General features: G+C 38.9%; 3 protein-coding genes across 6 annotated transcripts; 2 read left to right on the top strand and 1 right to left on the bottom strand.

Moving 5' to 3' along the window:
* Positions 1–1,527: 1,527 nt before the first annotated feature.
* Positions 1,528–6,388, top strand: ttll9 (tubulin tyrosine ligase-like family, member 9). 4 transcript variants are annotated; one of them, XM_028017017.1, is made up of 14 exons: positions 1,528–1,679; positions 2,363–2,409; positions 2,493–2,585; positions 2,709–2,820; positions 2,929–3,114; positions 3,251–3,319; positions 3,399–3,489; positions 3,603–3,643; positions 3,744–3,831; positions 3,968–4,026; positions 4,991–5,187; positions 5,452–5,565; positions 5,809–5,933; positions 6,115–6,388. In XM_028017017.1, the coding sequence occupies exons 1-14, from the start codon at positions 1,665–1,667 to the stop codon at positions 6,177–6,179; spliced, it is 1,302 nt and encodes a 433-aa protein (XP_027872818.1). In that variant the 5' UTR covers positions 1,528–1,664; the 3' UTR covers positions 6,180–6,388. The 4 variants fall into 4 exon arrangements, 2 of the variants coding, with proteins under 2 accessions (XP_027872818.1, XP_027872829.1); XR_003595469.1 differs by lacking the exon at positions 5,809–5,933 and having other exon boundaries at positions 4,991–5,116; XR_003595468.1 differs by lacking the exon at positions 6,115–6,388 and having other exon boundaries at positions 4,991–5,116.
* Positions 6,389–6,642: 254 nt separating this feature from the next.
* Positions 6,643–11,755, bottom strand: fam217ba (family with sequence similarity 217 member Ba). Its single transcript, XM_028017006.1, has 4 exons — positions 11,225–11,755; positions 11,035–11,131; positions 9,903–9,967; positions 6,643–9,787 (listed from the first exon to the last, which is right to left on the bottom strand). Exons 1-4 carry the CDS (start codon positions 11,341–11,343, stop codon positions 8,344–8,346), a joined length of 1,725 nt encoding a protein of 574 aa, XP_027872807.1. The 5' UTR covers positions 11,344–11,755; the 3' UTR covers positions 6,643–8,343.
* Positions 11,756–13,491: 1,736 nt separating this feature from the next.
* ppp1r3da (protein phosphatase 1, regulatory subunit 3Da) lies at positions 13,492–15,876 on the top strand. Its single transcript, XM_028019784.1, has 2 exons — positions 13,492–13,768; positions 14,069–15,876. Exons 1-2 carry the CDS (start codon positions 13,695–13,697, stop codon positions 15,015–15,017), a joined length of 1,023 nt encoding a protein of 340 aa, XP_027875585.1. The 5' UTR covers positions 13,492–13,694; the 3' UTR covers positions 15,018–15,876.
* Positions 15,877–17,188: the final 1,312 nt, after the last annotated feature.

Here is a 17,188-nt window from a genome sequence, read left to right as displayed (position 1 = left end):
GATAGATAGATAGATAGATAGATAGATAGATAGATTGATTGATTGATTGATTGATTGATTGATTGATTGATTGATTGATTCTCATGTGAAATTGTCTTATGTGTCTGAACACATTGAAGCTCATTTGCAAAATAACAACATTTTTATTAGAGGATCCAGTCCAGGATTTTAATGAGACTATATTCCCACCATCTGTTTTAATTTAAAATATGCAATTTTATTTTACCATATCTTCTTTTGCTTTATCTTCAATGTTGTTAACAATAAAATAAATTCTGAATATGTCAATGCATGATAAAAGATATGTTCCCCAAACTCACTTGAATATTAACTTTGATGTCCATTGTAATTTATCCGCTCAGTGAGAACATTGTGAAACTAAGCTTTGGATCAGAGGTTTGCCTTGTGTTGCTTTCCAGTTGAGACACTGCAGTAGCTGACCACCCACATTCTAATTTAACTGAAAGTCATTTTCATTATGGGCTAACTTGTTTTTTTCATTAGTTTTCAATATGATAGATCACTTATTGATACTGCATAGCTGAGATTGAGGTTCTAGCCTTTTATGGATCTTTCCACAAGAATCTAAGCCAGATATAAGCTATTTTTACATTACTGACTGCAACGTGTTAAGAACAATAATCACCACTGTTTTATGAGCTGGACAGCGCATAGATTTCAGAGGCAGGATAAACAGTACACCTAAAGCCGCCTTTTTCTGATCTTACAAAGAAAAACAAAATGATCAACAAAACCAGAATCTGCAAGGTGTGCTAAGCAGAGGGAAAACAGTGTGTCTTAGTCACAAAATAAATATAGATTTGTTCAAATCCATTGGTCTTTGCAGGTACTTAGGGAGGGAATATCAAGAGAATGATGTTTTCTCAATAAGCAGAGCAGGATTTTAATCTTTTGGCATGAACGAAAGATCAAAGTGCAAACCAGGTGATTCGAAACAGGACCGTTTGATTTTATAAAGTTCTTGCTCACTGAACAGCACCTATTATTCAATATAACCGTTGTACTAGATTTTTTAAAAAAATGCTAGGCTCTGCAATGAACTATTTAAAATCACAAAATATATTGATATATAAATTATTTGACAGGTTTGGATTGTTTTAAAGGGTGTATGTTAATGTTTAAAAATCTAATGTTAAGAAAAGAACCAAAAACTCAACTTATTTGAGGATTTGGTGCCCCCGTGTGGTTATCAGATGGTAAATAGCAACGATAGATAAAACTGGAGATCAACTTGCATTTGTATATATTTATAAATGACATCCATTTTAAGTTAATTTCAATAGCAGATCTAAGTCAAATTATTAAATTTAAAGTCATAACTGATGATTGTTGTATTTTTTCCTCACATTATATTTTCAGTTGCATTTCGACAGTCTAAAGCTAATCAGTTCGGTAAAGGCCAGTCGGTCCAAATAAATAAATAAATAAATAAATAAATACAAGCTATATAATACTTACAAACAAACTTATTTTCTCGAGGATACTACGGCAAGCTCTTCGGGACAATCTCCCCACTCAGGTTGGTTTCTCGGTAGTCATGACAACAACTCTTCCGTCCTTTCAGATAATGTAGCTTTCTCCATACAAATACCTCAATAGGAAGTTCCGGAGCCTTCTGCTGCTACTTTGTGGTGAACGGGTCTATGTCGAAGTACAAGGTAAACAAGTAACATGAATACAAAATAACACATTCGGGCAGAAGGAACACGTTTTCAATTTCTTTTTAGCATCAAGTAAGAACAGGCAGGGTACAATTCTTCACATGAAAATAATCTAATGCTTACTGTGACTACACTTGATCTCCAAATCGCCCAGAAAGAAGTGTCACCTAAACATGCGCTGTATGTGTGTCTGTTTCTCGTACATTCTCTATGTTCAGCGAAGTGACAGTGAAGTAGCCAGAAATTTTACTCAAGTTAGAGTAACGATACTTAATAAATACTATTGATCAAGTAAAAGTACAGTGCAACAATAAAAGTCTCTGAAGATTCGACATCAACCTAAATTATCTAAGAATATTTGAATGTCCTAAGATGTTTAGGGTGTTTGTCTGTCAGATTTATTTTCCTAAAATGTATTTAGTCTAGCACCAAAAGTTCTCTTTTTATTTCCCAGACTGATAAGATGTCAATAATTTTGTTTGTCATTTGTTCTTGATTTTTTTTTTTTTTTTTTTTAAGATCGTGACATGTTTATTTTTGAGATATATAATATCAAATATATATTTTTTTTGTATGGTAAATTCTTTTTCCCAGCACTGTTAGAAAGTGCTGGTTCTTCTTTACAAAATAAGAAAAGAGCTTTCATTAAATCTTAAAGTTTTCTTTCCTTACTTTTGCAGACATCTGGAAGCAAAGCCTCAAATGATAGTGGCAAAAGTGAGGAACGGTGGGTGTTTTGTCTAAACTGGCTAATGTGCTTCTGATAAATTAGCTGCTGGAAACTGTGATATTGTTGCTGCTTCTCCTCAGGGAAGGACGAAGTTGTGTGCGTTATAAATGCGGCTTATTCAACACCATACAAGATGTCCTGAGACAAAGACCAAACTGGGTTGAAGTCAAAGAGTGAGTTCAGGGATATATTGGGGGGAGAAGAAACTTTGCAGTAAGGAAGGTCATTAAGCAAAAAGACCTTAGCATCTTTCTTTTCTTTATTCTTTGTTTTGATTTGTTTTCTCCCGTTTCCAGTGATGGAGAGTGGGACTTCAATTGGTGTGATGTGGGTTGGCTTAGGGAGAATTTTGACCACTCATACATGGACGAACACGTCAAAATAAATCACTTTCGTAACCATTACGAGGTGAGATATCTTCAATTCTGGTGCATTATGATGACAAACTAAAACGTTTTTTTTTTTTTTTTATAGAAAGTACTAACCTGTGTGGGTTTTTTTGTATTTTTAAAACAGCTGTCCCGCAAAAATCTTATGGTCAAAAACCTCAAACGGTACCAGAAGAATCTGGAAAAGGAAGTTGGCCGTGAGGAAGCCTTCAAATGTGACTTTTTCCCTTGCACCTTTGTCCTGCCCAGCGAGTATCATCTCTTTGTAGAGGAGTTCAATCGAAACCCTGGCAGCATCTGGATCATGAAACCGGTGAGCTAAAATAGACCACAGAAAAGACCCAGTCCAAAAAATACAAACAAAAAAAAAAATGATACTTCTATTCTCAATTTGGAAGATCCAAGAGACAAGAATGCATTTAACTTTGAAACTGTCTGGTGGTTTTTAGGTAGCAAAATCACAGGGCAAAGGGATTTTCCTGTTCAGGAAACTGAAAGACATTATAGACTGGAAGAAGGTAACGTTTATTCCTTTTATGAAAAAAGTTATAGTACTTTCAATTACTAAATTGGACTGATATGTCTTGTATTTCACAGGAAAGCGTTCACTCAGAAGAGCAGAAAGATGCAGTACCTGTGGAAAACTATGTGGCACAGAGATATATAGAGAACCCTTACCTGATTAATGGTAATCAACTGAAATACTAATATAAGATAATATAGTATCAATATAAGACATCCCGTTATTATATGTATACATATGTTGTAAATCCTCACTTGACATGTTTTTTATTATCACAGGCAGAAAATTTGATTTGAGAGTTTACGTCCTAGTCACTTCAGTATGTAGCAAAAAGTCATTAGTTTTTATTTAAGTTGTCAACATTGCTGTTATATCTGCACATTGTATATACATATATATTGTTTTGTTTTGTTTTTCAGTATGTTCCCTTAAAGGCATGGTTATACAGAGATGGTTTCGCTCGCTTCTCGGGGACTCGCTTTTCGCTCAGCACCATCGACGACAAGTGTATCCCTTTCTTTTTTTTCCTGCCAGTGTTTGAAAGTATAAAGAATAACACACAGAACAAGTGTGGCTGAAATAATCCCATTTGTCAGGCTCCTGTCCACTGAGATTTTTGAGTTGTCCTTAGTGTTTATTTCAGACATGCACCTCACTAATGTGTCTGTTCAGAAAACAGCTCCAAACTATAATCATGAAGAGGTATGTATCCAAAAAGAAAAAAAAAACATAGTGCAAAAAGTACTCTTTATTTTTTTTCTTTCATGAATAATGTGGAAGTAGACTAACGATGAAGTGTGGTGGTGGCAGCTTCATTTTGTGTGAGGATGTTCTGTTTATTAAGTCCAAAGGTGATGAGAAAATAAATTCAGCTAGAAAATTCATAGAAAAAATTCCTGTCTTAGAAGAAAACCTGTTAAAGGGTCCAAACTACTTAAAACTGTTACTATGGTATCCACCCTAATGATGCAATATTGTCAAACTGTGATACATGTAGCATTAGCAGAACTAGCGCTACCCTTAGTAGTGCTCAGAAAGAATTTTGACACCAATTATTTACAAATCAAACTACGTAAAATTTTTCAAATCAACTATTGAGATAACCAGTTATCAGTCATACATGAGTGATTCAACCATGCTGCAATCAAGTGAAAACTGCTTTAAAAATAAACCCAAAGGTATTTAGCAATGCATTTTGAGGACTCCTGTCGAAGCGGAGGTGAGCGAACATAAATCTGCAGCAAATGCCAGATGTTTCTCATGCATCACCAATTAAGTCTCTAAGCCTCCAGTTGGCTCGTCAAACTCCACAGCTGAATCTAATCGACGATCTGCAGCAACACTTTAAAAGTACTTTTCCTAGATGCTCTTCAACCTGACTTCACATTATTTTCAAGGAAAAGTCCTAAGGAACCAATCGTGGCTCCTTAGGATATTGCAAAATGAAAAAAAAGTCATTTTCAGTTTCCACAATTTTAAATTAAATTGTTGTGATTTACCACATAATCCCAAGTTTGAAGTCTGTAATGTGACAAAATGCAAGAATGTTTAAAAAAAGTATCATTACTTTACGAGGCGTTGTAAATGTCTGACATTTTGAAAACTTATGTCATTCTATATGCTGTTGTAGGTACAGAATGTCACTGTTCTGTTTTATATGCGGTAGGGATGCAAATGGGAGATGCAACAGCTTCGGAGATACCTGACTGCCAAACATGGTAGGGAGTTGATTGAAAACCTCTTCAAAGAGATGGATAACATCTTTATTCGAAGTCTGCAGAGTGTCCAAAAGGTCATTATAAATGACAAACATTGTTTTGAGCTCTACGGTTACGACATACTGCTGGACGAGAACCTCAAGCCGTAAGTGCTTTACCAATGTGAGCCTTTGTTTTACAATCCCTCTGTTCTTCTCACTTCTCTGAAAACAAATTACAAAGTGACGTGGAACATGAAGTACTTGTCTAAAAAAATAAATAAGTAAATTTGCTATTATAATTTTAAATGTAACTAAAACTCCACAGCAGGCCTTATGCCATGCAAAGGTATTATGTTGAGGTTTTCTGTCACTCTAGCTCCGAAGGCTAAGTGTAGGTTTTCCGAATGCCACCTTCCATCTCCTCACAGGTGGTTAATTGAGGTGAATGCATCTCCATCACACACCCCCAGCAGTCGGGAGGATTATGAGATGAAGTTCAGACTACTGGAGGACACTTTGAATGTTGTTGACATGGAGGGAAGGTAAAAGGCGTCGTTATCACTATGATTACATTTTGACATAAGCAAACTACTTGTCTTTGCATTAAATGCAGAGTTAAAAAATAATGTATTTCACTATCTCTTAAACACGTTCCATCGAATAACTGTATGGTATGAATGAACATGCTGCAGAGGTAAAGATGGACTAGCATGTAATTACACTTCCAAGATAAAGTTTGTCCAGGGGATGATAGGCACTCTAATGGATAGTTTTTTTCTCATTAGGCTGACTGGCAAGGAGAAAAGAGTGGGAGGCTATGATCTCATGTGGAACAATGGGCCTGTCTATAGAGAGGATGTCTACCTACAAACATTTGGCAGTTCATGTTTCACTGCCAACACATACTTGGGTAACTTAGCAGTAAAGTTAATGCAATCTTAATAAGGGAAAAAAAGATGACTCGTTTTTTTTTTTGGTTTTGAAAGTGATCCGCTAATCTATTATTACCATTCTCTTTATAGGGGTGTGCTTTACGGTCTGAATCGCTCTATTAATAATGACCCTCTGGTTTTGCCCGTTCTTCATTGCAGGGTGTCTGAATGACAGAGAAAAGCAGCTTCGCCATCTTTTTAAACCATTTCAGAGGAGGACCTAATTGTATCCTGAGTCTCCAACATGGCTTTTCTTTTTTTTGTTCGTGGTAAAGGACGCCGACCCAGTTCCCCCCAATGTTTTCTGCAAGTAAAAACAATATTTCAACCTTAGACCAATTTTGAACGTGCAACAAACAGGTTGATTTAACAAGACGGGCACAGACTGTCATGTCTTGTTTTTACAAATAAAATCTGTAATGTGTGATGTGCATTTGTGTTCAATCCCCCTTTACTCTGAAGCCCTAAATAAAATCCAGAGCAAATAATTTTCTTAAGAATCTATCTGTGTCAAAATATAAGTACCGCTACAATAGAATGGTTTAATCCACATGTGTTGGAGAAACCCAGTCCAACCCCAACTTTTGCAATTCCCTGTATACTGGTCTGTCCTTGTTAATGCCAATATAATAACTGAACAAATATTAAACATATAACAACAATATTGACAAATAACTGCATGACATGTTTTCTTGCGTCCAAAACATTTATTTCTATGCCTTACAAATACTTGCATCCAACACTGAGAAAAATACCACAATCTTTCAACGTAGTGTAATATTACAATATTACAATATTACAATACAATATTCGTCTGTCCTGGCCCCTTCACTATGGCTTTGACATTTTACATAAATATATATGCAGTGAGTGCAGTCATAGTACGTCACATCTACATTAATTTGAGTGCTTTGAACATTTAAATCAAACTATAAAACAGACAAAGCGCTGTAATATTAACATTGCCTTACAGACATTAAGTATGTAGTGGAATGTGGAGGTGATTTGTCCACCATCACCCAGTTACAGCCCAGCGGCCCTGATGTGTCAAAGCTCCATTCAAATAATTGGGATGACTGCAGAGGCCAGAGAAATTACATTCAGCTCTTCTACAAAACAATTCCTCTTTTTTTTTCTTTTTTTTTTAAGTTAGACACAATGTAAACATGTAAATGACCAAAATAAATAAAAGTCGACCACAACGACATCTCATAAATATAGCTATGGTATAGAAATTCTGGAAAAATACGCATTTACATTCGTAGCAAACAATCCACCGCCTTCAGTGACGAGACGACCTCAGCTCTATGCAAAATACATCAAGTTAATGTAAACTACAATTCAAGCTTTTCGACAATGCAAAGCCCTTGTAACAAAAAAAAAAAAAAGCTGACAGAGTGGTGAAAAAACAGTACATCCCAAAGTCACAAGGTGATCCAGTGCGTATCTTTTTTGCTGAAGAGACGCTTAAACGTTTAAAACACGAGTCACAAAAGAATTATAATTTTAAAAAAAACAACATAAAACAAAAATACATTCAAACATCAAAAGCTGCTTGAGTATTTTATGAAATGCTATGACTTGTACTAAATATCATTATGCCTTATTTATGCTCGTATCTGTTTTCATTTATCCTATATCTATTTTAACATTAGTAGAGAACGGAGGGATGACAGTGCAGTGCATTAAAATTCGGAGCTGTCTCTATGTTGATACTGAACCTCATGTTTAAGCAGAGCTCAGCATTACGCTTTCAATTCTAATTTTTTTTTAAACAAATGCCAAAAATACAGATGCCTTAATAAAATTAGAATATCGTTGGAGAGTTTATTTATTTCAGTAGTTTTATACGAGCGAAACTCGTGATGATGAGAGACTGTGGCTTACAACTCATAAAAACTTAAAATTCAGTTTCTCACAGAATCTGAATATTAGCTAAGGAAATTATTTCTAAATAAACGCTCATGGACAACACAATCATGGGTAAGACCACCAACTGGACAATTGTCCAGCAGAAAGTCCACCAAAAGGACTCCCTTCTGGGTAAGACACAAAAGGAAAATTATGTGGAAGCAAAGAACATGGTTTGAAAATGTATGCAATCTGTCATTAATCTTTATAAAATTAGTTTTACTTTCTAAATTTGTGAAATAAAGAAATTTTTTGAGGATATTAAAATTTATTAGGACACACCTGTGCTATCCTATTATTCTCTACTAGTTGATGAATGACAGACCATGTCTACGGTTTAAAGGCTGTGTGCATCCTGCTGTATAAGAGTTAGAGCATGTTAGTTTTACACAGATTTTACACAAAGCAAGCATAGGTTTAGGATTTTTTTTACCAAGTAACCACTCACTAAAGCAATATACTTCAGGCCTATAGGGGTTACTTAGCAACAAAGTGCACATTTTTTGTTTTGCCATTTTGTTTAGGAATGCTGTGGGTGCTAGGTGGAGCTTTGGAGAGACTCGCTGGGTCTTTAGCAGCTCTTTTCGTGGCAGTTTTAGAGGCCTGACTTCCCGCCTCGGCCCTCTGACAGTCCCTCTCGTCTCTTTTGGAAGTAATGAGCTCTCTCTTGCTTCCGGGATGTCCCCGTTTCTCGGTGGCAGCACCTTTGATCCCACTGGGCTCCTTCTTCACATCTGTCTCAGAGTTGGCTCTGACGCGGCTTTTCCTCACCTGCCCTCTGCCCTTTTGGTTAGTGCCGGCTTCCTGGGGTTGTTTCCGGGTGTTGCCTGCAGCCTGCATGTGCCTGAGATGACTCCTCCCAGCTGAGGGGCTAACTGGTGTTCGGGCCCCTCCCCCTCCGCCTTGTGCTCCAGGGCTAATACCTTCAGAGGAGGCGGCTCGGGTCTCGCTGCTGCTCCGCTTCGCCGCTGCTCCTGGGCGCGCCCTGTGCTCAAGCAATGGGCTGAGCCGCGAGTGGCGCTGGTAGGCGTAGGCAGAGCAGCTTCCGTTGCAGAGAGGGTAGCGCATGTGACAGTGCGGACACACTGGAAAGCGGGAGAGCTGTTGCTGGGCTGAGGCAGGAGATGGCGGGTTGTTAACAGGTGTGAAAGGGAAGGCTCGCGAGCCGTGCCGCAGCCCTTTGGGGGAGTTGAGTCGGGAAGATGGTGCGGTGTGAGGTCTCGCCGAGTGCGCGGCCGTGGAAGAAGGGAAGCTCTGTGGTCTTGTGCGACCCCCAGGGGGGCGGCTGCTCTCTGCTTGCACCGTTTGGATTTGAAGCCACTCCAGCTGCAGCAGCCTCTCCAGGTACTTCTCTAAGGGCCCCACAGGCTTGGGTCGGGGCGCGCCGCGACCCTCTGTGTGAAGAAACACCGCCAGCTGTCTCAGGCTCCAGCAGTTGAAGGGAGGAGGCAGGAAATCAGAGTATGTGTACGCGGGTTTCTCACTCTCATCTTCGTCCCCCGCCATCCCATGGGGTCCTGGAATATCTGGGAGGAAGTCGTTAGTGTTAATGATCTCCGCCCGCAGGTTGAGGTGGGGTGGGGTGCACGGGGTGCACGGCGAGGGCAAAACAGGCAGCCGCTCAGAGTCTGACAGATCGCTAGCGCTGTCAGAGTCGTCCTCCTTGTTGTTGTAGTGATGCTGCAGTGCTTCTGGGGTCGGAGCTGGGGAATGCATTAGCGGGTGGGATGGCGACATCCGTAGCCCTGATATTGGAGAAATAGGCAGAGAGAGCGCTCTACGATTTTTTCCCATCCCCTGACGATTTGGGAGGAGCTCTGTCCCGCACGGTGACAGTCGCTGATTTTCTCGTTTCTCCTCTTTCCTGTGTGCAGATGACTGCTTGCGAAGTTGAGGTCTAAAGTCTCCTTCTGCTTCAGGGCTGAGAAGAGACAGATGGATTTAGGAAATGGGAGAGAAGTTGTTGGAGGATTTAGGGATTTAATGTACCTGAAGGAAAGCACTTACAAATAATTCAAGCCACTTTTAGCTCTTACCTTGAGAGTTTGCTTGCATTTTGAGACGCACCTGACTTTATCCTGCCACCTTTAGACTGAGCACCCTGCAGAAAAGTCATTACAACACAAAATGATTCTCAGTCCCATAAAGTAATATGCCAAGCTCCAAATAACTCAGAGTACTGTTCAATCCATTATCAGAAAATTAAAAGAGTACGACTCAATTCCAAACATATCAAGACAGGGATGTCCACTACACTGACACACCAGACAAGGAGAGCCCTAATCAAACATGCAGAAAGACTTGCATGGAGGAGAAGAAAAGATTTGCTGTTCAGGTTGGAGAATCTGTAGACATGTGAACAGTTATATGTACACTCTAAAAATAGTGATTGTTGAAAAAAACCACAAGAAGTTGTGTATTCAGTTTGCCACGAGCCATATAGCAAACACATCAAACACATGGAATAAGCAATCCCAAACATACAGTCTGAGCCACAATTACGATAAATGTTTAAGGTCAAGGGTTATTTGTGTAAATAAATAAAGAATCTGTGGTGGAACTTTCCACTGAATCGGACTGATTTTTAATTATATTACGAGGAAGAGACACCAGATCTATCAATCCCTAGATGTGCAAAACTGGTAGAGTATGTATAATCTTACTTCCACTTCACATGCAAGTGTGAAGTGAAAGTTCACCCTTATGTTTATAACATAAAACCCCTCAAAACCTACATTAAGTTTTCTGATTGTAAAATGAGGAAACGTGAATTGGTTCAAGCAGTGCGGCTACACTATGAGCTACTCAGCCGGTTTGCGTTTGTTGGCTGCATAAGGATGTCATTCATGCTGAAGGGATACCACCTGTGCCTGGACTTACACAGGCTTCTTGAATGAGAGCCCTGTGACCTGACTTAATACAACCAACTCAGCAAAGCCAGTTGGAAACCCTTAGGTGGGTGTCAAACAGGTGTTAAGCTAATCAGTTCTAATTGTACAACACATCTGAGCTTAGTTATTACCCAGTGCTGTGCTGAATGAAAGGTGTAACTTTTGAACAGTCTAGCCCATTTCTGTGTATATATCAGCTACTGGGTAGTAATAACAGTAGTAACCTGTGGTATTAATACCTATTGCATATTACTTAATAACGGTGCCAGTCACATACCCTCTGTAGGGCTGCTGTGTCCTTATCCTTATCTGGTCCCGGGAGACCATTTTTCATTTGGCTCATTGCTTTCGTGGTCTTGTTACATTTCTTTGAGCTACGAAACAGAAAATAGCATCAGGCATGGCTTTTAAAATAAAATGCAATCCATAACATAACGTTCAGTCCCATTAATGTAGAAAATGCCTACCTGGTAAGTGACCCGCTATTTTCGGTATTCTTAACTCGTATCTTCTCCTTGGAAACGACGCGCTTCAGTGTTGTGGAAGCCGTGCGCTCCTGCATGATGGGGCCCATGTTGCACCACATGGGACGCTGCGTCTGGAGTCCAGCACGGATCTAGTCTTGCACTGTAGCTAAAGAAGCCAGCCGACATCTCTAATCAGACAGTCTAGTCTGAGGATACGGCTAAAATCTCCCATTCTCTCCGAAGTGCTGCAATGCATCATGTGAAGACACCAGCCTCTCCTCTTCTGCTGCAGGTTTAACACACGAACTACTGTTTTGGTCGTCGACGCTACGTCGCTGCTCAAACACAATTCCGCTTTTTTTCTAATTGTAATTAACCTGTGACAAGAAAAGGTATATCTAATTCTAATGTCATCCTTTTCATCATTACGAATGCAACAAAGCAAAAGCAGCGCAGACGCTTTGTTTCCTTGTGAGATAGGTTTGTTTACCTGCTGCTGACTGGCTCGCTGCCTCTGCCGAAGTGAGCCGCCGGAGTGCATCATGGGACTTGAAGTGTAAGCGTTAGTAATCGAGATTTAAACCCACCACAGGCGCTGTTTAAAAGAGTCTAATTATCACTTCAAAACATTGGAGATGCACTAAAACTTATTTTGAGGCCCCAAAATAGATGCAGGAAGTGAAAAATAAGATACACACTTTTGGCACTCAGCCTTGTACAACTCAATCACCCAGGCAACATCAATGAGCGCGTTTCTTAACAGTCAGCCGGCGAATCACTCGGCTAGAAGAAATAACGGGGCGATTTGGGCGGGGTTTCTCGTAAGTGAAGGTCAGGTAAAGATCTGTCTGAAGGATCTTGGTTTATAGCATCATTAATAGCTGACAGGATAAATGTGCAGCAGTAATTTTAATTAAACTACTATGTTTCACCTGCTTGTGATACACACACATCAAATTATTTACTGATTAATTTTTATCCTGTTATGCAAAAAAAAAAAAACCCTGCTATGTTCATTATTACAGTCATGTGATACAAGTGGACATTTGCCAGTCATTTGAGAAGAATATGGTTTCTGACACTGTCTGGCAACGCTCTGGTGACAGATGGAGAGACTTCTGCTGTAAATAGGAAACACACCAAATCAGTAGTATGGTGGTGGCGGTAGGAGGTCGTCCTGTAATCGGTGGGGCTTAGCACCTTCGCCATCCATCTCTACCGTTGTGTCCTTGTTGTGTCCTTAAAGACCTGCCTTGCCTGCTGGTGGTAGTCAGAGGGCCAAGCAGCACCGGTGCTTCTGTGGCTACAATGTAGCGTACCTCCATCAGCATTTGAATGTATGGGTAAATGATTTAATGTCGTGTGAAATGCTTTGGAGTCCTCTGGTTTTGATAACGTGTTATACAAGTATTTCCCAGTTGGTAGGAAATTCATTGCAGGGTCTGGGTCCTTGCTGGTTCATGCTTTTTTTGGTGTCTCTCTTCCCAGTGTAAGTTTCAGTACTCAGCTGTCTCAGGAGCTGGTCTGAAGGAGACATCATGATGGCCTGATCAACCAATGGGAAATGTATAGGAAGGAAATTGGATTCTATTTTTTTCTACTGCATTCTTTAGAAGAGAGTAAACAAGACATTTTCTTTATGGGAATCAAAATGAAACTGGAGCTAATTGGAGCTAATTTGGTGCCAGATAGCCTTCATCTATTTAAAAGAACTGGTGCTCATTTGTTTCTGTACAGGGAGGACTTGCTAGGGCCCAAATTAGATCCATTTGTGAAAAATATTCAGATGTGTAAATTATACATATATTCACTGTTTGTAGTTTTACTGTTTGGATATTGATTTTTTTTTGTTTGTTTTGAAAATGTCTTTCCAAATGAAACATTAAACCATCAAAAATATCAAATTAAATTCATTGACAGACATTGTACACAGTGCAATAAATTCCGTTTCTCTGGTGGAGGAGAGATACATAAACAAAGGCATCAGTCTATGCAGTTCTATTTGTACATACACACATGTATAATTATATTCCCACATACATCATCTACTTGTACATGTTATTTGAAGCTAGAATCATATGTTTTGCAGTTCCAATCCAACCCATTTTGAGAGTGCATACTTGAAAAGAGAAGCAGTTATAATATAATTGTTATGATATAATCGTTCAATGTCTTAAAAAAAATTACCTTGTAAACATTAAAATCAAGAAGTTTATGATTCGTTTGAAATGTTCCCAGGCCACGCCCACTTTGGCACCGTTTTCCATGCCAGCTGACAAATGGTGCGCACCCAATGAATCTGCGTACTGTACATTCCCTCCTAACTGCGCGCTTGTTAGCCGATCTCCATCGACTTTACGCTGGGTGCATGCGAACTGTTAGTGTTTAGAAGTCTGGGTTCATGCTTGAAATCATTGTCGCAGTCTTAACGACGTAGCGCAACCCGAAATCCTGCCACGCATTGCTTTAAATGGAGGATCGCGCCACAAGCGACAGTGTTTCTGCAGCCTGCATGCAACACGCTTCATATCTGTGTATGTTCAGGTGAGGTCAAAGTTTGCTTGTTTGATGCACGTTTCCTTATTTAATGCTCATTAATTAAGGGCATTTTCAGTATTGCTGCAGCTGTTCAGACAGACTGTGCAGTCGGGCACGTACTACCAGCAGACACGCCCACTCGAAGTTTCTGGCAGTACAGTTTCATAAAAAGGCTGTTCTTTTTCTTTCTTAAAAAAAAAAGTTTAATTTCGAACCTAAACACTTTGCTTAGAGCAGATTTACAAACTTAATGTGACATACTAAGTGATTCTGCTTCAAAGCTAATTTTAATGTGTATTTATATAGGTCAGAAGGGCCAGCAGAGAACATGGAAAGAGGGTGGTTCCTTGGACATGAGAGGATACTCCTCCCCAAATCTCAACAGCCATTGTCCAGCTGCAGCAGTGTGTCTAGGTCCTTCTTGACTATAAACGTGAATGAAATGCTTCGAGCTGACAAGCCCAACACCGTCAGGAAGCCTGTCCCAATCCGCCCGCCAAGTCCAAGAGTTACTCGGCCAAAAGACTCCCACAGCTTCCTCACCTGTGAGCCTACGCCGAAGCCCATCATCCGACAACGGTCACGCTCTCTGCCTTCTGCCACCCAGAACAAAAAGAAACAGAGCAGAGGTGTTGGCGTGAGGTTTGTCGACTCTCTAGGCCTGGACCTGGAAGACGTTAGGGTTTTTAAATCAGGCGAGGACCCATTTGTGCCACAACATGTTACCTTCAGACTCCTGATGGGCGCCGAGATGACAGATGGAAGGCATCTTGAGATTAACTTGCCATACCTAAAGCCGGTTTTTGCCCAACAGCCCGGTGACCAGCCGGAGTTCCTGCGGCATCTCTACGAACAGAAAGTGTGTCTGGAGAGGGTCTTGTGCTTTGAACTGGGCATTATCGGAATCACGCAAGTCCTAAATTTAGACTTTGAGAAAGAAGTTGAAGTTCGGTATTCGTTTACAGAGTGGAAAGGTTCTGCAGAAACTAAGGCTTCCTGGGTCTCCACTGTCACTAAAACCTGCGACGGAGAAGGAGGAAGAGGGCAGGAATTTAGTTGCGATACATTTCGTTTCCACCTACCAGTCCCTCCCTCCCTTCGACCAGGAGCGCAGCTGGAGTTTGCTATCCAATACAAAGTTTGTGGGGCTGAATATTGGGACAACAACCATGGAAAGAATTATAAATTAGTCTGTCAAAACTACAAGCTAACAGTGCCTAAAGAATGTGAAGACAGCATGGTGCATTTCATTTAGGATGCAGACTACATGGGGTAAAAAATGCAATCTGAGCACTTTAAATCTAGCAGCAATACATATTGAGAATACCTACAGAGGATATGTTGTTGATTTAAGCACTGCTAACAAAATCATGCTAAGAGACAGAATCTATGAGCACTTTTATAGATAGAGGAGATCGAGCACTAAGGCATTTATAGTTTTAAAAATTGCACTAAATAAATAACGAAATAAATAATATGCATATATATGCACACTCCACACATGGACATTTTAAGAGGGGAGGTCACCTTGCTGGATATCTGATGGAATAAATGATTTCATGCAAAATTTGTTGCCCATTATTCTCTCAGTACATTTTTACTTGGATCCCATTAAATACGATGTCCAGAGCATTTTCCAAATAAAAACAATTTTACAAAAATTGTGGATGTTATATTTAGAGACGCAACAATCATCTTTTCCCTGGTCAATGCAGATTTTCAGTTTTCTATCAGATCTAACTGGTAAATACCTATTGGATCAATTTTGATTTGTTTTTTGTTCTAAGCATGGAAAAAGTAACGGATGAAAGAGGGAAAAAAAGTGCTTTAAGTTTTCTGATTCATTAAAGTGTCAAAGTATTTGTCCGTACACTTTATCTGTTTAATGAAATTTTAATCAGTGCACCAAATTATGAGTTTGTGGACAGTAAATGAAACTAAACACCAATGGGAGATAATCAAAGGGAAATACTGACAGAATGCAGTCTCTTGGTGATTGATTGGTCCATCTGTAGTTATATTCAATCCCAGTATTTTTGATTTGTAGTAATGAAATGTGCATTTCATTTTAATATAATTTAAATGCCTAAAAATAAAAATTGAGGTTCATAAGATCAGTGTTATGAGGAGTTTTTTTTTTCAATACTTTCTTTCTATGTTTTCTGATTAAACATGCTGTCCGTGTTTGCCTTGGAAAATATTATTCAGTAAAAGATCCTAAAAATCCCCTAAAAACTGACACTCAGTGTAAGAAGAAGAATGAATTCTGCATGGACATTTGGACTGGATGTTGTGAGTGGCACTTTTATAAATACATTACAAATCTAAAAAAGAGAATTATGCTTTGATGTTATTACATCAAAACTAACCATTTTAAACTAATTTTAACCACCAAAATAAGACCGTCAGTAATAAGATATCACTTTAAGTCTACTTAGTTGGCCCTTTTTCTTAATTAGAAGAATCAACTCCTTAATCAACTCCTTAATAATAATAATGATGCAAGTGTTATATATGACTATATATATTTCTATTGCTATTATATGGATTTAATGTATGTTAGTTATATAAAACAATTAACACATGAAAAAAATACTTTATGTATTTTTCCTTTCACTCTTTTACTGTTATTCAAAAATAATTAAAATGTATTTGCTGGTTATCTGAAGTGAAATAAGGTAAGATATTTTAGGCACATTTAAATTATTCTACTGTGATCAATATAATTTGCTTATCTTTGTCAAAATGTCGCTCTTATTTATATTTAAAAAATATATTTAAATTATAATTAAAAGCTATTTGTCAAAATTAATTGAACGTATTTTTTAGTATTCATTTTTAACCTCCCCCTCACAATATGGCGACCTTGTAGACTTACATGCTTCTCACAATATGGCAAACGTATACTCGAACCTCAACATACGTCTACTTTTCTATATCGATGACACTAGCATACTAGATAATCCTCCTTACCATAGGCATAAAATATCATACTATAATGGTCCTATCTCTCACATCACGAATCATGAAAAACCCTAAGCAAAAAAAATTATACCTACATTTTATGTGCCTGAACAAAAATCTGTAATTATTGCTGAACATCTTTTACGAATATCTAAATTTGTGAACATACACCCTAAGCAAAGCCAATGTTGATAAGAGTGGGAGTGTTGGAAGTAATGGTGTCTTCAGCGGTAAAACACAACCACAACTTTTAAGTGTCTTAACAATGTGGTAGTTATCATACCGCATTGGTTGCTACCTTCCAGAGTCTTGAAATCCGAGGGATTACAAAAATAGATCTACCACCTCCATTTGCCTGACTCGCGCGTGCGAGATTGACGTAGATTTCGCGGGTCTCCTGACAGCCGTTTGAACTAAAAAATAACGGCCAAAAATATACTTTTTACTTATTTTGTTTGGGTG

This window comes from Xiphophorus couchianus, chromosome 1 (genome assembly GCF_001444195.1).
Source record: "Xiphophorus couchianus chromosome 1, X_couchianus-1.0, whole genome shotgun sequence".
Taxonomy (NCBI): domain Eukaryota; kingdom Metazoa; phylum Chordata; class Actinopteri; order Cyprinodontiformes; family Poeciliidae; genus Xiphophorus; species Xiphophorus couchianus.
The sequence above is the reverse complement of the archived record's forward strand: the minus strand, read 5'-3'. Positions and strand labels throughout refer to the sequence as shown.